This window comes from Magnolia sinica, chromosome 11 (assembly GCF_029962835.1).
Source record: "Magnolia sinica isolate HGM2019 chromosome 11, MsV1, whole genome shotgun sequence".
NCBI lineage: Eukaryota > Viridiplantae > Streptophyta > Magnoliopsida > Magnoliales > Magnoliaceae > Magnolia > Magnolia sinica.
Genome location: NC_080583.1, coordinates 72,757,918 through 72,780,444, shown reverse-complemented (window position 1 = coordinate 72,780,444; position 22,527 = coordinate 72,757,918). Strand labels below are relative to the sequence as shown.

Sequence of the window (22,527 nt, the reverse complement as noted above, 5' to 3'; positions counted from 1 at the left end):
TTTTGGGAACAATGATTGAGGTTAGGGGAAACGGAACTATCTGTATTGGATTGTGGAGACTAGGTGTTGCAATTGTTAGGGTGGCACAACCCGACCCAAGTGGCCTAGCCCTGTGTTCCAGGGTTGGGCTCCTAATCTTGGTTTGAGCATTGTGCTTTGGCTTGAAATTGAGGCCTGATGTCTGGTCTGGGCCGAGCCAGAGGCAATGATGAACGGCCTGGCCTAGCATAGCCCAAACACAGACATATGCCATTCTTCAAACAAGTGTGATTTTTATTTTGTGACCTATTCCGTCAATCTCGATGGTTCCACTCCCACCATCATGTAGATGTCTTTGCCCAAAAGTTAGGCTCTTACATTCAAAAGGTGGGCCATGGTGTTAGAAACAAATGGACAGCTTTGAAAAATGTGGTTAATTTTTCATTTTTGGTCCACTTGTTTTGTAAACTATTGTCCAGCTCATTTGGATTCAATGTGATTTTTCCAGCAGCACATTTCATTGTGGGTTACACTTGTGGGATGGCTACGAATGTACACCCATAAGAACCCATAAGAGACACACCTGTTATTCTCTTTTCCTTCTAGGGCTTGGCTTGGCTTGGCTTGGCTCCACAGTATTGGTAATAGAAAATGGCAACATTGTGGCCGTAGAGGCCATTACGTAAAGGATAAGGTTACCTTGTTACGCGATACGGGGGTGAATTAGTCTGTTATGAAAAAAATGGGTCGTATAAGCCCGAATTGGCTGATACAAGCCAATACACTGTATTGGCATCATAATGGGGCCAGTATGCCGCAGGCCGATACAACCATAAAGGGCCCATTGGAATTAAATTTTTTTAATTTTTTTTTCCATTAAAAAAAATCATTTTCCACTTTTTATTCATGTCAAACATGTCGGAAGTTTAGAAACTAAGTTTATACTATACGTATGATTATTGAGGATCAAAAAACAAATTTGAGGGGGACCCGATGAACTGCAGCAGAGTGGAACATTTCGGGAAATATTAGAAGGGGTTAACTATCACTTTTATTTTCTTCATTTTTCCATCCTCGTTTTGTTTTACTTATATATATACTAGGCCCTAATCCACCAAATCATGCTTGACTTGTGGTCGGAGCCTAAATAGTGCTTACATTATGGTCCTATAACCGTGTCATCAAATCATCATTTCTCATACATGGACTTATAATCTTATATATTGTTATTAGATATTTAGAAGCCTAAATATGGAAAATTTACCGTTTTAGACTCAGTCTCAGGTTAATCATATTAGGTAGCCTGAGAAAACATGCTTACCAAAGAATGGCCCATTGCACCATCAAATACATGTTCAAAATAAGAAAGAATACATATTTTTTACCCTCAAATTTTTCTGAAAATTTCCATTATCTTTTATATATTTTTTCTTCTAAAAGTAAGTGGGAAGGATATAGACTAATGATGGAGCTAAAAAATTGAAAACCTTTTTCAAGGAATGCAAGCAAGACCACTTTGGATTGGTAATGAATGCAAAAGAGACGATCCTTTAGGAAGTTCATACTCTGGACTGCAAGTAAGAGGACTCATACTTATCAATGGAGGAAAAGGGAATTCTGTTAAATTCCAATTTAAAAGAAAATCAAAAGAAGAAGAAATATGTGGCATTAATGACGAAGGGCAATTTGGCTCAAGGAAGGCGATAAAAACACGACATTTTTCCGTGGAATTGCCAATGTTAGGAGAAGACATAGCTGTATCTAAAAAGCTTAATGGTAAGCGGGAGAAAGGTTGCGGAGAAGCAGGATATACGCAAGGAAGTAATGGATTTTTATTTGTCCTATAGATGGTGGTAGGTCCTACTTAATCTCGATAGTCTCCATTTTGATCATATGATTCTATTAGTGAAGAGGATGCGTATTGATTGAAACAACCAATTGGGGAGGAAGAGGTTAAACGAGCGATTTTGGATCTTGGCAGGGATAAAGCCCTAGGACCCGATGGCTTTCCCATTGCTTTCTTCGAAGTGCTTTGGGAGGAAGCGAGAAGGAATTTGAAGTGGAGACAATGGATGCTAGAGTGTCTTGTTGGCCCATTATTTTATTCTTATCAAGGGAACTCCAAAAGGCTTCTTCCATGTGTCTAGAGGTTTCTGCTGGGGGGACCCTCTATCTCCATTTCTTTTTGTGATGGTGGCCAAAGCACTCAGAAGAAAGATTAACAAGGCTAGTAAGGAAGCCTTTATCAATGGTTTCAAAGTAAGTTGAGAAAGTTTACAAGTTACTCATCTTTAGTTTGTGGACAATACATTTCTATTTTCTGACGCCAAAATTAATTAGGTCACTTATCTAAGATTGGTGGTGAGATGCTTTGAGGCAGTTTTAGATCATAAAATCAACCTGCAGAAAAGCAAGATGCTTGGAGTTCAGCTGGGTGAGGAAGCAGTGCAGGCAATTGCTAAGTAAATTGGATGCGAATCCGGATGTTTCCCATCAACTTATCTAAGTGTGCCTATGTATGTTGGTTAGGGTTCTATAATTGAAAAGATCAAAATAAAATGGTTAGCTTGGAAAAGCAAGTACTTTTCTTTGGTGGGACACATACACATAATCAAAGTAGCATTGTCCCATATGCGAATGCACTACATGTCCCTCCAATTAGCATGGTTCATTGTATTGAAATACTACAGAGGGATTTTCTTTGGCAAGGTATGCAAGAAGAATTTTATTTATTTATTTATTTATTTATTAGGACTGGTCTCTTGCTTGGAAATGGCTGTGGCGATTCAGGCAAGAAGTAGATGTACTATGGAGAAGTAGCTTATCATTAGTAAATAATATCTAGAGGGTGGTTGGTTTACCCTTCAAGTGCTTTAGGCGCATGGGAGGCCATCTACGGGGGAATCAATGAATTTTCCTTAGGCCCGAGCTTTGGAGCCGGGGAAGGCACTCGCATCAACGTTTGGGAAGATAGTTGTGTGGTGTCAGATTGCTTCACCTTGATTTCCCAAGACTATATTTCTTGTCTCCAATTGGTAAGGTAACTGTTGATGGTTAATGTCGAAGGGGAAACTGTACTTTGTTCTCCTTGTTTCTACAAAAACCTTCATGATGAGGAGATCAAGGAATTTGTCAGGCTTCAAGACGTCATCTAGAACTTCTCCTTCTATCCCCAACATGGAGACAAATGGCGCTAGAAGTTTGACCGATTCAGGTAATGCACAATTAAGCCATTTCATCTCATCCTTAACCATGGTACTGAAGGCGTTCACAGAGATTTTTTGACCACAATCTAGTGCTAACTAGGCTGCCTTAGAGTGGTTGCATTCAGTTGGTTAGTTACAAAAAGATAAAATTTCCCCATCAACTACCTTTGTAGGATAAATATGATAATCACAAATATTTGCATTATGCGTTTGAAGGATGTCGAACTTGTGGACCATCCGTTTATGCATTGCTATTTGCACATGCTATTTGGCAAAAACTCTTTAGTTTCTTCAACTTGCAATGGACTATGCATGGATCTATTTGCACCTTGTTTCAAGCTTGGAATTGGGGAATGCAAGGCAAAAGGAAAACTCACTCTCTCTTCTTTCAGTACTGTCCATGTTGTGGTCTTTATGGAAGAACTGAATGATAGAACCTTCAAAAATAGATATAATTACTCGGAATTGTCTTTCAGAAGATTTAATGGTAGAATCATTTATTAGGCCATGGGGCTCAATATTTTTAAGGGATGCATCAGGGAAAAGCTAATGGGCTCCTAGGCTTTATCCTTGTAACTATGTATCTTAGGATTGTGGGATGATTTCTTATCATCCTTTCCCCTTGCTTTGCATCGCTTTTGTTTTACTTTTCCCCTTGGTAATAGATTCTTCGGTTACAATCTAAAAGGATTTCTTCGAGGATGAGAATGTTTATCCTTCTCTGCTTGGAAAACAAAGCGTCATGTCTTGATGGATTGTCTCTTGTGTTGGACTTGGGAGGATGTGAAGGTTGACACTTGCAAGTGCTTCATGAATTCAATGAGAGAACAAGTTTGAATAGTAGTCCTAACGTGACCTTCGTTGGTCATCCCAAAGAGGAGGAACTGTTTAGAGGTGAAGGATTTCTGCTCCATAAACCTAGTGGGAAGTATTTGCATACTCCTGATGAAGATGTTCTCATGTCATTTAAGACACGCCTTGCCGAGTATCATAAATCAGTTCAAAGGTGCTCTAGTTGCTGGTCGTCAAATCTTGGCACCAACAAATGTATCCGCTTTAGCTGATCTTTTGAGGGAGCAGGAATTCTGTCTGCTAATATAATCTCCAGATCATTCTTGACTTCTGAAGTTGTTGAAATAGGCATTGTAGAATTTGTAGAGGAATCTGAAAAAGTTACCATGCTTTTGCATTTTTGATGGATTCACATCTCGTTTAGTGGCTGTTGCTTAGCTAGGGTCTGTTTCTTGGGGTTCAAGATTGCATGGATGCATGTTGATGTATGCTGATCTGATCGATTATTTAGGCATTTCTCGATGATATTATGTTGGTCGGTTGACTAAAAAATGTGTATGCATGCACACAGACGGTGCTGATAATCATTGGGATTAGATGAACAGTTTCATTTCAGTACTCCCCGGTGTTCATATCATTTATAGCTTATCTGGGCTGATTTGGTCCTTGATTCTTTTTCTACCCTACAATGGGGATGAAGACTTTAAGACATCCTTCTGACCCATATCTTTCCCTGCAGATCTTTCTCTTGATTTTAGCCCTCTCGTTGCCTGTATCTTACAGAAGTGCCTCAGGTTACTTGAGTCAGACTCTGGAACCTTTAAGTTACCTGAGAGATCAATGATCTCAATATATGTGTGCAATACATTAAGTTCTATCTTGCAGACTCAGGTATGTATATTCTTTTCATTCTTTGTTTTTTTCTTCGTTTATTGTTTTTTCTATTTTGTTGCAAACATGATGCACTGCTTAAAATTTTTACAGGTTGAAGTGGGATCATTATCTTTTCTTATTGACTTGATTTTAACTGAGAAACTTGAGGACCTCTGTTTCGGGAAAGATGGTTCGAGGACTTCCCTTTGTGAATGGAGGCCGATTAAAAATCTACATCTTTTTGTTCAGAGCATGTTTCATCAACAGGCTTGTTGTAGTGTTTATTCCTGCACAGAAGCGGCTACAAGTGGGGATAGGCATTCTATCTTGAAAATACTTCATAAAGTAAAGAAGATAAAAGAAAGTGGGCATGTTGATGGGTTAGATAAAGTGGCCATTGCCTTTTCCTCTGCGATATTGTGTGCGGAACCTGATGATCTGCTAGAAAACTTTCCATTTCTCATTACAATTGCCCAACAACTTCTAGGAGATAATATCTCATTGCTGTCATCTATATTTTTCCATGAAAGGAAGCTTCTCTCTGGTGTTGCTAATCTATGGCCAGATATGTTCTTTTCCAGTCTGGAGATGGTTGGAACTACAATCTGCAGTAGCTACCAAAAAGATGATGCATGTTTGCTGAGCACTGATTTTGGCTCAGCAGACACTTCTGCTGTTGCATTTAGTCTGTTTTTGAAGCACATGCCTTTCCATGCATTGTTTTCTGCAATGATGACCTTTGGAAATTCTGATTTGCTGGGCTCCACCAAACTACTAGATTTGCTTAGAGCTAAGCTGTCTGAATGTTCGATGGATAGCTGCATTTCTTCACTGCGTCTGGTGCTTTTCTGGGTCCATCAGGTACAGCTATCCTTTCGAGCCAAGCCATCCAACGAAATGGAGCGGCTGTTGGAGACTTGCTTTATTCTCACTGAGCATATGCTAACCCGCCTTTTGGTAGTCCCATCTGATTTTGATAGCTCAAAAATGGATGTAGCGAGTCCCATGACAACAGGCATTCAAGAATTAGCTGAAATCATCTTTTGTCATCCTGCAGTAGCTCTGTCATTGTCACATCCTTTTTCTTGTAATAAGAAGCTTACGAATGGAGATTTTGGTGACAGTTTGGAGGGTTTTCTCAGTTTATCGAAGCAGTGCATTCATTCGACGGACCATCATATCTTGCATCTATTGAAAAGGGTTGCAGATTATATGCTATCTGTAGGAAATGCTCAGAGTTCTATATCCAAACTCTTTGATTCTGTCCACCGACCTGCTCTAAATGCTTTCAAACTCCTGATTCGGCAGGCTGTATTGGTATTCAAAAACAAATTTGATCAGTATATTATGATGAAAGATTTGATTCCTCTTCTCCAGAGCTTCTACATTTTTCATGCTTTGATGTGCTTTGTATCGCCCTTTGAGTTGCTGGAACTTGTGCATTGGGTTTTCTGTAAAGCCGATCAAAATGATCGTATAGGTTGGACATCTTCAGGGTTTTCTGTTCTCGCTGTTGGATTTTATATTGCTGATTGTGCTTTTGATATTCTGTCCAGTAATTTGCACCAAAGACACACGGCAACAACAGCATGCCATTTATTTCGGGAAATGGAGGATATAAGTTTTGATTTCATGCTTCTTAAAGAAGTTTATTATAAGATCATCGACTATGCCATCTGCTTCAGATTAGAATGTGCTGATTTATGTTTGTTGAAAGCTGTGAACTCTGTGTACAGCTTGAAATTTATGCCACCCAATACTGCTCTTCTCCCATTAAGTATGACAATTTCAAGGATGATAATCAGCAGCCCTCTCAAAGTGCTTATTCATTTCATCCACAAGACAAGCAAGACAAAAGCAAAAGCATTGTTTCAACTTACGGAAGTAAGCCCTCTGCATTTGAGCCTCTTTGGGCAGATATTTTTGTACATTCTAAACAAAGATTTGCTGGATGTGGATAGTGTAGATGCGGACTACATATTGCAACAAAAGGGTGAGGTGTTTTTAAAAAAATGTAGCTTCACTCTTTCTGATGAGGAGTTTTTGCTACTCTTGCCTGCTGCTTTGTCATACTTGACTTCAATCACGGTAAAATTCGGAAAGCAGTATGTGAAACACTTCAGAAGTATTCCTTTCTTTTATTCGAGGATCCTTTTTGACGGTTTCTCAAATTGGAAGAGCTATATCTCTGGTGACACGTTTCAGGAAGAGTACAATGAATTTATACCAAAATCTATAGAGGCATTTCTTAGCATTTGCACCAGTAGCCTACTTGGAAAAGCAATCCATTTGTTGCGGTACTACTTCAGCTTAAATGGGAACTCAATGAGTAATAAGAAACGGATGAAAATATTTAATTCTGTGTACCCACGTTCCAGCGTGCATAATGAGCTGCTAGATTGTGATCTCAGTGAGATTGATGTTCAGTCTCCTAAACAGTTGTTAAACTTCACAAATGGCATTGTTGCGAAGATATATTTATCAAGGATGATATTGTTTCCTCATGACAAAACAGTTCAATTTCCTCCGATGGCAATAGATTTAAGCTTGAAAGAGATGCCTTTGGAAACAGAATCTGATGATAGACTTGAACTCACAAAACTGAGATTTATGAACATAATGATCAGTGCTTTGGATAAAATTGTCAAAACATTTCCTCTAAGACCTGGTGACTCTAAACATTTGAATGGTTCAGTCTGCTCTCAGTTCTTCAGATGCTTGGAAGTCTTCATTCTCAGAAACATTGTTGAAATCTCCATGGGGATGCAAAGTGAACTTATTCAATTGCATGCAATTCCTTTTTTAGAACCATTTATCCGTTCATCTCTTCTGCATAGGTTTGAGGATCCTACTACACTGAAAGCACTCAGCGGCATTCTCGTTTCACTATCGGAAGGGAAGTTTTCCTCTGGTGAAGTTTTTGAGCTGTTGCTTGCTCATTCACAATTTGTCCCTACTATTCTTTGGAGTGATTCAACCTCTGATTCATCTGGTCTTTCTCAATCTGGGACGTTTTGGCGCCCTATATCCAGCATTCTGAAATTGCTTGTCCTCCCTTCTACTAATCAAAGTGCAGCATATGCCAAGAACTTAAGCGAAACATCATCCGAACAATATTCTTTATATGAGAGAAAGTTGGAAGTAATCAAATTACTCAGAATTCTGTATCGTTTAAAGGCTAATCATCACAGTGCTCATCCTGGAAAACATGCTTGCATGAATTCGAGAGAACTGCTTTCTTTGCTTTTGTCTGGTTATGGTGCTACTTTGAATGAAACTGATTTGGAGATATTCCACCTTATGTATGAGATTGAGTCCATTGAAGGATCAGAATGTGGAAGCATAGCGGATATGGATTATCTATGGGGAAGTTCTGCTTTAAAACTTAGAAGGGAACAGATGCTTGAAAGATTCCTGTCTTCCAGTAACCTAGCTGATTGTGAAACAGCTGAAGATCGTCAGAGAAGGCAATACAGAGAGAACATTCCAGTTGACTCCAAGATATGCATTATGACAGTACTGCACTTTTGCCATGACAGGGTTTCATGGACTGGACCCATGCCCCTGGAGAAGCTCCAACTGGATCAATTTGTGGATTCATCTGAGGTATCTATGCCTTTAATTTCTTAGGTCCATCACCCCTTCCATTTTTGAAGGAATATACTGCTTAATTTCTTTACAGTTTTCTTTGCTTATATTTATTAGTCACATTCTCAACTTAACACCTTGATGAATATGTGCAGCAGACTCCATCTGCAAGTGCAGGAAGGATTCAACGATATGATCCTGCTTTTATCTTGCGCTTCTCAATTCATGGTCTGTCGATGGGTTACATTGAACCTGTGGAATTTGCTGGACTAGGCCTACTTGCAGTTGCATTTGTTAGCCTATCTTCCCCAGATGAAGGAATACGGAAATTAGGTTACGAGGCCCTTGGCAGATTTAAGAAATCCTTGGAGGTATTACCTTGCTCTGTTTCATTGTTACCTTGCTCTGTTTCGTTGAGATAGCTTACATGTAACGAACTCACATTCTTGGAGTCAACATGTGTATTATCCTTGCGGAATTATGTGTATTATCCTTGCGGACTCATTTGTAACATACACTAATTTCTTTTTTCTTTCTTTCTTTTTATTAATTAGATGTCTTGGGTAAGGTGTTGAGAAATATTTCTATCCTTTAAATATAATAGTGCACTAGTGTTTGGTCATTCCGAACCATGAATGTGATTGTATGTGCATGCATACACATGCATTTTATGTATGCGCATGTGTGTGTGCATAAATTTGCATGTACATATGTATGGAGTAGTAGGAAGGGATATGAAGGCTTGATGACCACTTAGTGAGGATAGTTCCTTGTATAGGATTGATAGGTGAAACAGGATCTGTTAAGCGGACCCCAAATAGCTTGGAAAGGAAAGCTACTACCTTTACACATAGTGATAAAAGTTTGCTCACTAGGACAGTGGTGATAGAATGTCATTGGTCAAACTTGTGGTCATCATTTATGATCTAATTGAATTGATAAATTTTATGTCCTTCTGGGGCTTCAAGGACAACCGAATTGATAATCTTGCAGCCCTTGGCAAGCTATGACAACCTAAACATGAGGGCTTGGGTCCTTAGCCTCTAGAGATTCAAAGAATTGATAGCCGTGTGCTATTATGTCTTCTTTCACTAAAAAGTTAATGATTTTCTTTCAGAAATGAGAAAGCGTGTTAGTGTGTGGTCACTGTTTTTGTTTCTGGTATTGGTACTTGTCATTGTACTTTGCGCTCTAGCCTCTAAGTTATTCTGGCTTTTTCTTTCTTTGTTTCCTAACGGCTTGGTATCTATGAAACTAGAGTATTTTTCCCCCTGTAATTTCCTTTTTATATCAGTGTGGAAATGGTTAGTTGTTTTGCATGCTATCTTCGCATTATCATTTTCTGTGTGGAACTCGTACTTGACCTGAACTTTTCAATACAGAATTGTCGAAACATCAAGGATGGATTACGTCTTCGGCTTCTTTTAACATATTTGCAAAATGGGATAGTGGAGCCTTGGCAGAAAATTCCTTCCCCGATGGCTATTTTTGTTGCGGAAGCATCCTTCATTTTGTTGGATCCTTCACATGATCATTACCAGACCATTAGTAAATTTTTAATGCGTTCTCCTCGAGTTGATTTAAAGGTATTCCTATGCTTTTGAGCAAATTGATTCACCACAACTCTCTTCATTTATATTGATCATGTGTTTATCTATTTGTTTGGTGGTCAAGCGTGGGTCGAACCGCTTACCTTAATGTGGTGATCTTACATGCTTGATGTTATGGCACAAAGCTTGACTTCATTCTAATGTCTATTGGCTTCTTTTTGCAGAGTATTCCATTATTTTATACTTTGTTCGGGAGTAGTTCTGTCCATTTCAAAACAGAGCGTTTGTGGATTCTTCGCTTGTTATATGCGGGCTTGAAATTAGACGACGATGCTCAAATTTTTATGAGGAAATGTCTTCTTGAGCACTTGTTAAGTTTTTATGTTTCTTCTCTCTCTGACAATGAATCGAAAGTTTTGATTCTTCAGGTAACTTTTAGCTCTCTATGGAGATGGATTGCTGTTTTTTTTTTTTGGGTTAGCTTGTAAGTACACACCCATGTCAGTACACACACTCCATGTTGCATGCATGCTTTCTTTGTGATTCATGAAGACATTGTCCAATGTGTTTCACTGCATGCTTTCGGGTTGTGTTTTATTTTAGCCAAAGAAACTTGTTTCTCATGCATTCTTTCATTCCTTTGGATCATATATATATATGATGCAACCCTCCCCCCCCCCCCCCCCCAACAAAAAAAAAAAAAAAAAAAAACACACGCACGCACGCACAAAGAAGTAGAAGAAAAACAAAAGTCAGAAAAGAAAAAAGAAAAGAAGAGAAAAATACAACCCTCACCCAGAAACCCAGCCCCGAAACAACTCAGGGCAACCATACAGACAAATTCATGAGGACCTGATTGCAGAGCTACTCTAATTTCAGTAAGCTCGACTATTCATTTCCAGTCAGATTGACCGAGTTATAGCTAGCAATGCGAGCCACCATCTATGGGCACAAAAAATCCCCTTGTAGTAGGGGAACGAGATGGATATGTTATGGGGTGTTTGGTAGGGAGACGACATTAGCTTGTGAGAAGAAAGACAAGTGTGAACGAGATGGAAATGTTATGGGGTGTTTGGTAGGGAGACGACATTAGCTTGTGAGAAGAAAGACAAGTGTGAACGAGATGGAAATTTTATGGGGTGTTTGGTAGGGAGACGACATTAGCTTGTGAGAAGAAAGACAAGTGTGAACGAGATGGAAATGTTATGGGTTTTTTGGTAGGGAGATGACATCAGTGGAGCTGATGAGCCAAAATATGTTAAAAAAAAGAGCTTGATCTGGCTCGTGTCTAGCAAACACATTGCTACAACGGAGATCTTGATATTTTTAGGAATCAGGTGTGAAGGCAAATCCATCAACCCAACTATCAAGCACCTTAATGAATCAAAAATACAGATTGACTTAGGTGTCAATTGGAGTAGTCGATGAAGTGTTGCAAGGGCTTCCAAGGTCTTCTTATAAGGATGCTTCAGTATGAGGACATTGTCAAACAACCATTTACTCCAAAAGCTTATGCTTCAGTATGAGGACAAGTGTGGTGTATCAATGTATATTGAGGGACTTTATCACTTCAACACCCCCCCGCACGTGCGAGGTGGGAACTCCGCACGGGAACATATTGACGAAGGTGGAGGGACACTCACGCCATAAATAGGCCGGGCTTAATTTCCCGGTCCCTGGGCCGGACCTGATTTTCCTGATCCCTCGTGGGAGAATAATATATTAGCAAGGCATATTTGCTGCTCTCGAGATTCGAACATAGGACCTTCCGCTCTGATACCATGTCAAACAACCATTTACTCCAAAAGCTTAAGCTGTCAGAGTGTGGTGTATCAATGTATATTGAGGGACTTTATCACTTCAACAGACATCACCATGGATGAGACATGAAGGTATTGCATCCCAATCCATGACTTAGGTGTCGATTGGAGAAGTCAATAAGTGTTGCGGGGGCTTCCAAGGTCTCTCATAAGGATGCTTCAGTATGAGGTCTTCACCATGGATGAGACATGAGGGTATGGCATTCCAATCCACGCCTGTTGCTACTCAGTGTTGTGGTCCATTAGCTCTTGTTCGGTAGAGAAATTCTTCCAAGGTCCTCTTAGAAGGTTGCTTCATTGGGAGGTCTTCACCGTGGAGGACATATCAGCCATATGGGTGAATCTGTATGGTATCCCGATCCACACCTGGTGCCAAGTGCTGTGATCCATAATCCATTAGCTGCTATTTAGGAGGTCTGGCAATTGATAAAAAGCACCATCCAGAAGGAGATGGTTGAGTTAACACGAAGTACGATATGATGAAAAGGCAGAGAGGAACTACCAGAGCGGAGATGCTCTAGCAATCTGGTCGAAGAAAGGGACTAATGCTTTATGAAAGGGGCTGTGTGAACAGAAGGGGAGATTGGGGAAGATGATGCTGATGTGGAGTATTTCACATGTGGGTTTTAGATCGGTGGACCTTAAGCAGAAGTGGCAAGGAGTGGGGAAGCATTCACGTGTTTCAATCAAAGTGTCAAAATGTGTCTCAAATTGTCATGCATGAGAATGCAAATGTCAAAACTCCCCTTGGATGTGGTCTTTTAGGACAGCTGATGAGAGCTGCATGGTGAAACTGCTCAATGCTGGTGCTGTTCCCTGAGAAAATTATGACCCCGGTGTTGGGGGTTTTGATTCAGAAAAAATGAGATCATGATCAGTTTGCAATTCAACCAGTGGGTGATATAATATTATGCTTGACGTCGGTTGGGTTTTGATTCACCTTTTGTTTCTTTTAACCAATGTTTGGAAATTAAAATTGTATCATAAATTGCAGTTGTGATCGAATTGATTCACATTGTAAATTACAAGTGGTTTCTGATTTCGTAGAAAACTTAGAAAAAGATATAGAAGAATGCATCCAAAATGAGTACAAGTTAGATATTGATTAGCCACCCATTTCCAGTTTACATCCATCAATCAAAGAACTCCTATTGGTTGTTTGCTGTGGAAGAGAGCAATTCATGTGGTTTTCTGGTGTATTTGGCTGGAAAGCTACATCAGAATCTTCTGAGGGAAAAATTTTAGTGGAAAAAAAGTCATTTGACGAATCTGTTAACTACATTATTGTTTGGAGCAAAGCTGACAAGAAGCTGTACGGCATCTCTATGTGAATGTTAAGATAAAATTGGAAGGAGGTTATCATTCTTGGGGGTCTGTCAATGCCAAATAATAGATGGCTGTCCCCTCCCATTGGTTGGTGAAAGCTGAACTTTGGCAGAAGTTTGTTGGTGAAAGCTGAACTTTGACAGAAGTTCGTTGTGGAATATAGGGCCAGTAGGGATTGGTGGGACTTACACAGATCATATTGGCAACCATATTATGCCTTTTTTCAGGCCCGACTAGTGTTCGTGATTCATGATTCATATAAAGGGGCTAGAACTCCATATGTTTCAATCATATGGACTTTCTGGGGCATGATCAGTAAAAATGTTCCAAAGAGGCTGTGAGATTGTTATATATGGCTAATATTGCTATATGGCTGGTCTACTGGGCTCCAAAGTCCAAGCGTCTTCAATTAAAGCTATCCGATGCGACATGTTGGTCCCATAGTCCAAGAGAGAGTTGAATTGGTCTTGATGCCTTGATATGCCATTAAATTCCTTGACCTGTTGATATAATCAACCAACTTATTTTGGACCCTTGACTTGGTCTAGAAGTTTAGTATTGAATTCTGGACAGTTAGGGACCTGATATGATTCATGGACCCTTGGATGTGCCTAATCTGGGCTAAACGTGCAATCTGAAACCTTGGATGGGCCTAGTTACACAATTAAAATCAATAAGGATCAACCTGGGCCTCAATCAAATGGTCGGGTGGCGTGGATGATGCATCAATTCATATCAAATGACTTGATCGGTACAAATAAGTATGACTAAGCTATGTTGGGTCAATATGAGTTGTGAGTTGTACGTACAATTTGTATTGGTGCTAATTGAAACCATGTCAACCTAGTTGAGTCATTTCAAGGTCAAAATTTTAAGTTGCTTGGGCACTCAAAAGCAGTATCCAAGTTACATGAAGAAGCAAAAATAGCCCCCTCACTATTATTTATGATTATTAAATGATGGTTTTAGTTAGTTCAATTAGAAAATACTTAGGGTTATGTTTCTTTTCTTAAAAAATGTGAAGCAAATTTTAGTATGAGCTTGTTTGAGATTGTTTGGGTGTGATATAGGAGACTGTGTGTGCATGGTATTGAGTACTCATGTGGGTACCATATGGTGTTAGTGTTTGTGGGTACCATATGGTGTTAGTGTTAATGCATTATAAAATAAGGGCTAAAGGGAGAGGCAACTTTTGGAGTATCTAATCCCTCTCCTCTTCTCTCCATTCTCCTCTTATATTCTCTACCATGACTCTTATATGGGTATAAGAGTGGGGAAAGTGATAAATCTTCCCTAATCCCTCATCTTTTTTCTTCTTCCTTCTCCATTCATTTTTACCTTTTCTTTTCTACCAGTGGTCCAGTCGGTGATCACTAACAACCCACCACCAGCCACCAATGACCACCAATGGTCCACCTGCAACCACAAGTGACCACTGACAACCACTGACAATCCACCTACTAGCACCCGTTGTTGTTGCAGTGTGCTTGGAAAGCTGATAATGATTTCGACAATCATGCATATATGACCATGTTTGTTTTGTTTGCATCTTAATGCCATAATTAAAAGAGTGGGAAACCTGGACTATCGATGAGCAATACCTTAAATCCTTAAATTCCATGACCCCAGTGGGATATTGCAATCCATGAAAGGTATATTGCTCATCATGTATGAGGGAACCGCTGCAAGTTGGGATGGAATGTTGCCACCATTCAGCTCAATAAGATGTTGGTGCCTAGGCCCTCCCCACATGGGAGAGTGTTCACAGTATGCATGTCCTTGTGGTTGAACTTGGCAAAGCATTTACATTAGAGGATCTCATTAAGTCTTTGGACTAGAGACCCTTCATTCCTGAGTTGGATTGACTTGATCATATACCAACTTTGGCTAGTCCTTGGACTTGAGGTCATGTCTAGACTCCCTAGTCCTAGTATTGTGTGCTTTAGCTCATCGAGCGAAGTTACATTAGTGACTGACCTATGACTATGATCAGGTGCACATACCTTGGGGGACTTATTTGTGGCGTAGATCTCATCAAGTGTTTTTCTAATTGGACTTAGCGCTAAAAAGGTTTTAAATGTTTAATCGAAGATTTTAAATTGTTGATTTTTTGCTTTAACCGTTAAAATTGTTTTATCGTGGTTGATGGATATCCGATGGTTGAGATCTTGTGGTCCACCTCTTAGATTGCCATAGGTTTTTGGTCAACGGTGGATGTGACTAGTTAGTGGAGGGACTTGGTCAATTTGTGTGTATGGATGAGGCATGCATATAAACTATTTGATAGTGTAGGGCATACCAAAGATGTGGAGCTCCATAATCAGTTCTCGCCTCTAAAACCCTAACATAAATAGATATCTTATAGGGGGTAGAGTGAGAGAGATCCTTGGTTGCCCACCCTCCAGAACGTCCAATGAGAGAGAAAGAAGAGAAGAGAGCTCTCTCTGCACTTTCCCCCCTTCCTCCATCACACGTCCACATATGTGGTGCCCACTTTGGGCAACTCTCTATGTGCGAACATCCAGCCCTAACCCGAGCACGATGCACCTTCCACTCACCTCTTTTCTGGGATAGATCGGGAGAAACTTCCTGAATTTGGAAGAGGGGCATCAACATTCTGCAACAATCAGACGACACAAATTAAGTTATCATTTGTTTCAAAGTTTTAAAGTATGGAATATTTTTCAAAGTTTAAGTTTTAGCCGTGTTTCTAAAATTCCCAACACCAGTGACCACTGATGGTCTAATCCATCCACCAGCAACAACAATAGTCTAGCTTGGATTACTTGCAACCACTGATAGCTCAACTAGGTTTACGAGCAATGCCGGATGGGCGCATGGATATACTGCGGGTCTCTAGGTCTGGGCCATCTACAATAAACATTGATGATTTGACTTGTTTTTGTCTTTAAATTGCTTTGGTGTATTGGGTCTACAGTATGTGTTAATGGAGACGAGTCAACCTGATCAACATCCTGGGTTGATGATCACCGCAGTAAACCTTGATGGAAAGAATTACTTGGAGTGGTCCCGGTCATAAAAAATGTTCATTTCAAGCAAATTGGGATTATATGACACATAATAAGGAGCCTTTTGCAACCAGTCAAAAATAAATAAATAAATAAATCAAAAGGAGCCCGCAGCAGATGATCTATCCCATAACGATTGTGAAAGTAAGAATTTGACAGTAATGTCAGGGTTCACTCCATGCAGGCTGCAGTCAAATGTTAGCCAATGTTTATTGTTTTTGAAAATAATAGAAGAGATATGGGACACTGTTGCCAAGGCATACTGTCAAGAGGATGGTCTGACATGTGTTTATCAACTGCACCATGAGAAAACAAATATGCAACAAGAAGGGTTGTCCATAGTTGGATATATTGCTGCGATGTAACTGCATTGGGAAGAGTTAGATCATTGCCAACCTATAGCCTCTGGATAAGTAGAGCAATGTAGAATATTTGAATTTCTTGCTGGTCTCCATTCTAATTTCAAGCTACTCTGTGTGGAAGTTCTTTGTAGAGTGCTTAAAATCTCTAGAATTAGCTCATCCTATATCAGAGCAGGAGCTAGTCAACGAGCTACATCTGGTGGACAGAGCTCTACTTTTCAAGAGAGATCCGCTTTTGCTATAGGGTCCAGACCATCTCGGGGGGAGGGGGGCTTCAGGCATAGGACACACTCATCCTTCCCATATATTCATTGACAGAGATTAGGGGGGCTGTTTGTTAAATCTGAATTCTGAAGCCAAAATATGAAATCTGAATTTGAAGTCTGAAAACTTGTTTGGTAATAGGCTGAAAGAAGTGCTGAAGTCTGAAAATTAAGTACGGAATCTGAAACAACCTGTTTGTTAAGAAACGTCTGAAATGTCTAAAATCTGTTAATTTGACGCATTTGGCCTTGTCTCCTGTTTGGAGATGTGGGTGGGATTCGTGACTATGGGGCCCACCATGATGTATGTCCCTTATATCCATGCCATCCATCTATTTTGAAAAATCATTTTAGGGTATGATCCTAAAGAAGCAAATCCAAATCTCAGGTGGACCATAATACAAAAAACAATGGTAATCGACCATTAAAAACTTCTCCTGAGCCACAAACGTTTTGGACCAAGCTGATATTTGTGTGGTCTCTTCATCCAGGTCTTTGTGACCTTATCAACAGGTTGGATGGCAAATAAACATTTTGTTGCCCCCCCTTGAAGTTTTTAATGGTGGGGATTCAATCACAATTGTTTCCTGTGGTAAGTTGGTATTTCCCTAATAACACCTAATCCTCTTCTGTTCGGATCCAGGATCCATCGAAGCTGCGCCCACACCAACCTTGAGACGGACGGTTCTGTCATGGGTTCTATGGGGCCTACTGTGACGTATATGTTTTATCCACACTATCCATACTTTTTTACATATTATTTTGGGGCATAAGACAAAAATGAGGCAGTTCTAAGGCTCAAGTGGGCCACACTACAGGAAACAGTGAGAATTGGGCGCCCACCGTTGAAAATTTCTTGGCCCCACAGAAGGCTCTGATCAAGTTGATATTTCCCTTCATCCAGGTCCATGTGACCTAATCAAAAGGTTGGATGGTAAATAAACATTACAGTGGGCCGTAGGAAGTTTTTAATGGTGAGTGTTCAATCACCACTGTTTTCTTGTGGTGTGGTCCACTTGAGATTTGGATCTGCCTCTTTTTTGGTTTTGTGCACTAAAATGATCTTGCAAAATGGATGGACAATTTTGATATAACACAGTCATGGTGGGCCCCACATAACTTGGTGACATCAGGTCGGATGTGTGTGGCACACCATGCAATCCACTTCCACTATTGGCATCATCATATGCAATCCAACATGGATTTCCTACTAAAGCCTTTTGCGCAAACTTCCTGTGTTGGGAATTGGGATTCTAGGTGGGCTCCATTATGATGTTTGTAGAAAATCCACCATGTGCATTCGTTTTGCAAGCTTATTTTAGGACAAGAAACAAAAAATGAAGTGGATCCAAAACTCAAGTGGGCCACACTACAGGAAACAGTTAGAATTGGGCGCCTACTATTGAAAACTTCTCGGGGCCATAGGAGGCTCTGAACAAACTAATATTTGTGGTTTTCCTTCATCTAGGTCTGTATGACATTATGAAGATGTTAGATGGCAAATAAACCTCATAGGGGACCCTAAGAAGGTTTGAACGGTAGTCATTCAATTCCCGCCGCTTTCTGTTGTGTGGTCCGCTTGAGCTTTGGATGTGCCTTATTTTTTGTGCTCATGCTCTAGAATGATCTAAAAAAGTTGATGGGCAGTGTGGATCTAACACAAATCATGGTGGGGCCCAAAGAAGTTCTACAAGTTAAAAATTGGGTTGTTTATCATGCAATCTATTTCGGAGAGAATCTTTGGAAGCAATTTTATTTTTATTTTTAAAAAAAGGATCCACGGAACACATTCCGTATTCACCATTAAGCCACACCTCCCTCACCGAAAAAATTCTGCAAAAATCACGGAGCGCTTTCCACGTTCTGCGTTAACAAACAACACTTAATGCGGAACGCTTTTTGAGTTCCGCATTCTGGGATTTTTTGTTTTTTTTTTTTTAAAGTGTTAACAAACAGGCTCTAACTTCGTTGCACTTATTCTAGAAGAAGACATGTTCAAGAGCAGTGCTTGGATTTGAATCCTTAATTGCGATCGGAATTGAGAAGTGTCGGCAACAATGTCACAGTTGAGGGGAACAAGCTCATAATGTGCATACTTCAAGTAGCTCTACGCCAGATACAAAAGATCAGACTATTAATGAACTTCATAAACAATTAGCTAATCTTAGTGAACTTCAAGTAGCCCTGACGTCATGGCTTTTGTTCACGAATTTCATAATAGAGGTAGACTTTCTATAGGTCTCGGGGCATCTTTCATCGCCCTCATCCCAAAAGTCATGGGTGCAGCTTCGTTTACAGACTTCGGACCTATCAACTTAATCGGGGGGCCGTACAAAATCTTAGCCAAAGCCTTAACCTCTCGATTAAAGAAAGTCATGGGGAAGATTATTTCGGCCAATCAAAGTGCGTTTATTCAGGGTAGACAGATAGTGACTGCCTGCTCATAGCTAATGAATGTCTTCACTCTAGTCACAGATCAAGATTGAAGAGTATTTTTTGCAACCTGGACATCGAAAAAGCCTACGACCACATGGATTGGGGCTTTCTCCAATATATGTTAAAACGTATGGGTTTCGGCGCAAAGTGGAGAGGATGGATGGGAGAATGCATCGGCTTGGCTCATTTCTCTATTCTTCTCAACGGATCCCCAAAAGGCTTCTTTAAAAGTTCGAGAGGACTGCGTCAAGGCGACCCCTTATCTCCGTTCCTTTTTGTTGTTGTGGGGGAGGCTCTATCAAGAATGTTACACAAATGCCAAGAAGAGGGTATTCTTCGAGGTATTACAATGCCAGGTATGCCTAACCCGATTTCTCACATACAGTTTGTGGATGATACCTTGATTTTCTCTGAAGTGTCCTTGGACAAGATTAATAATCTGTGCACAGTGATCCGGTGCTTTGAGGCTGTGTCTGGGTCGAGAGTTAATTTGGCCAAATCTAAGATGTTTGGGGTTAACATGGAAGAAGAGGAGCTAAACAGCTACGCGGTGTCCTTCGGTTGCTCTCCAGCTGCCTTCCCAACCACCTTTGTGGGGCTTCCTCTTTGTTTAGGACCGCCCCCAAAGCCTCTATGGGATAAGATCTCTAACAGATTTGAGAAATATCTTGCCAGGTGGAAATGTTGCTACCTTTCTTTGGGAGGCCGTCTTACTCTCATTAAGGTAGCGCTTTCCAACTTGCTTCCGTACTTCATGTCTTTATATAGATGCCCATCTTCCGTTTTGGCAACTATTGACAAATTAAGACGCGATTTTCTCTGGTTTGGTAAGGAGGATAAGAAGAAATTTCACCTACTTGATTGGAAAGAGGTGTGCAAACATTTCCAAGAAGGCGGCACAGGGGTCAAAGACCTTAAGACCATGAATCAGGCCCTCCTATGCAAGTGGATATGGAGGTTAGGGACCGAAGGAGGATCTCTTTGGAATACCATTATCAAAAGTAAGTATGGTTCATCTCAGGGTGGGTGGTGGACAAGAGAGTCTTCCTACTACAGGGCATCATATCTTTGGAGGGGCATTCTTCGTATGAAAAAGACAGTTCTCAAAGTTATCGGGTACGAGTTAGGAAAGGGTGACGACATTCGGTTTTGGGAAGACCTATGGGTGGGTCTTCCTCCTTGCTCCTAACAAAGCAGTCTCCATCGCTGAATGTTACTCTGTTTCTGCTGGCAAGATTGAATGGAACGTAAAATGTAGAAGAAATCTCCAAGATTAGGAGATCAACGAGTACGTGGACCTTATCCTTTGCATCTACAAAGCAATGACTAACCAGCTAACCGCAGACAGTCTTATCTGGAGACTGGATAAGTCCAGCAAATTCTCTGTTAAATCGCTCTACTCCCAGCTCCATTCTATAGCTGCTATGGCCGGCATAGCCACTTCTTACATTTGGAAATATTCGGCTCCTCCAAAAATTATATGCTTTTGCTGGTTGGTTGGCACGAAGAAGATCCTTACATTGGACAATTTGAGAAAAAGGGGAATGCAGATAGTCAACATTTGCTTATGTTGCATGAAGGATGAAGAATCGGTCGACCACTGACTCATCCATTGTCCCTTCATTGAGAAAATCTGGTCTGATTTTTGTCAGCGTTTCAGAATCAGTTGGCGTATTGCTGGTTCGGTAGATAATCTTCTGTCAGCCTGGCATGGGGTTAGGGTAGGAAAGAAAAGAACGAGTCTATGGAGAATGGCTATCCTGGCAATATGGTGGTCTGTTTGGGACGAAAGAAACGGGAGATGCTTTAGGAACATCTCCAATTCAGCAGAGACAGTTTCCTCTAAGGCAAAGGGTCTTCTTTTTGAATGGGCTGTAAATGTTTCTTTTATGAAGGACTTCGACCTTCGCTTTTTAGGAGTTTAGCAGAGTCTGCTTCCTCAGCAGACTCTCCTCCCTTTTCTGTATTTTCCTAGCTTTTCCTTTAATACATCTATCGTTATCTTTCAAAAAAAAGAAAAAGAAAAAAAGAAGCTAATCTTAAAGCCTCCTACTACCCTGTTTAAACAGTGAGCGAGCAACTAGGTAGACATACTACTGCTAATCATGCATTTCAGTCTCAATCCTGTCTGTCCACGTCATGGGTCATTGACTCCAGTGCTTTGAACCATATGACTAGTAAGGAGGATAATTTCATTTCATATTCTGTTGTTTCTTGAGAAGGATCTCTCAGTCATTGTTTTTACCATCTGTGATTCATTTTCCTATGTTTCCATCTAATTTGTTGCTTATTAATGCCCTCATAAAGCAATTAAAGATCATGGATTGTACATGTTTGACACTAGGAAATCTCCACTGCTTTGGTTTTTAAGTCGGTTATGAATAATAAAGAGCATGTTAATTTGTGGCCTACATGATTGGGTCATTTGTCTTTAAAATCTCTTAAGTCGTTATTTTCAAAGAAAATTGCTAATGTTTTAATTTCCACTATGAAGTTTGTCAATTGTGTAATTTCCACATTGCAGAACTTTCTTTCCTCCAAGCAATAAATATAGTTTAAATTCTTTTGATTTTAATTCATTATGACGTGCGGGGACCTGCCCCACTTACCTCAATCTTTGGTTACAGATATATCATTTTGTTTATTAATGATCACTTGTGATTTACATGGTTTTATCTAATGAGAAGTAGCGATGAAGTTCCATTGCCAAAACATTCCATAAGATGGCGTTTCCTCAGTTTGGCACTAAAATTAAAATTTTCCAATCAACAATGCTAAGGAATATCTATCCCATGAGTAACAGACTTTGCTAAGGAATATCTATCCCATGAGTAACAGACTTTGCTAAGGAGTATCTATCCCATGAGTAATGGACTTACTTTCGTGAGCATGGTGTAGAAGGACAAACTTCTTGTTCACGTACAGCACAACAGAATGTTGCTGCTGAGTGGGAAAATTGTTGTCTTTTAGAGGTTGCTAGATTCTTCATGATAGGAATGTTGGTTCCTAAACTCTATTGAGACAAGATAGTAATCATTACCATGTATATTTCATCTCCTAAAATGGGATGAGGTGTGTAGGCAGATTTGGGAAGGAAGTGCAGGGATGAGGAGGTTGGAGGTGATCAATAAGGTGCTTTTGGGTAATGGCTTTGGAGGTTTTGGTTGGAGGAAGAGAGCCTTTGGAGAAGGGTGCTCACTTCTAAATATGGGGTTGAACAAGGGGGATGGTGGGTTAAGGCCTCCTCTCCTTATAGAGCCTCGGGTATTTGGAAGGCCATTGATGGTGTGAAAGAGAGCTTTA

General features: G+C 40.2%; 1 protein-coding gene across 6 annotated transcripts in view; it reads left to right on the top strand.

Annotated features, from left to right (window-relative positions):
- The window catches only part of LOC131219338 (uncharacterized), a 64,961-nt gene that overhangs the window by 22,558 nt on the left and 19,876 nt on the right, over positions 1–22,527 (top strand). For 5 of the 6 annotated variants that reach the window (XM_058214425.1, XM_058214423.1, XM_058214421.1 and 2 more), the window contains 5 exons: positions 4,717–4,868; positions 4,962–8,456; positions 8,594–8,809; positions 9,821–10,024; positions 10,213–10,416. In XM_058214425.1, the coding sequence (XP_058070408.1) occupies positions 4,717–4,868; positions 4,962–8,456; positions 8,594–8,809; positions 9,821–10,024; positions 10,213–10,416 (4,271 nt within the window). The remainder of the gene's footprint in view (positions 1–4,716; positions 4,869–4,961; positions 8,457–8,593; positions 8,810–9,820; positions 10,025–10,212; positions 10,417–22,527) is intronic. The other variant, XM_058214422.1, reaches the window with a different exon arrangement.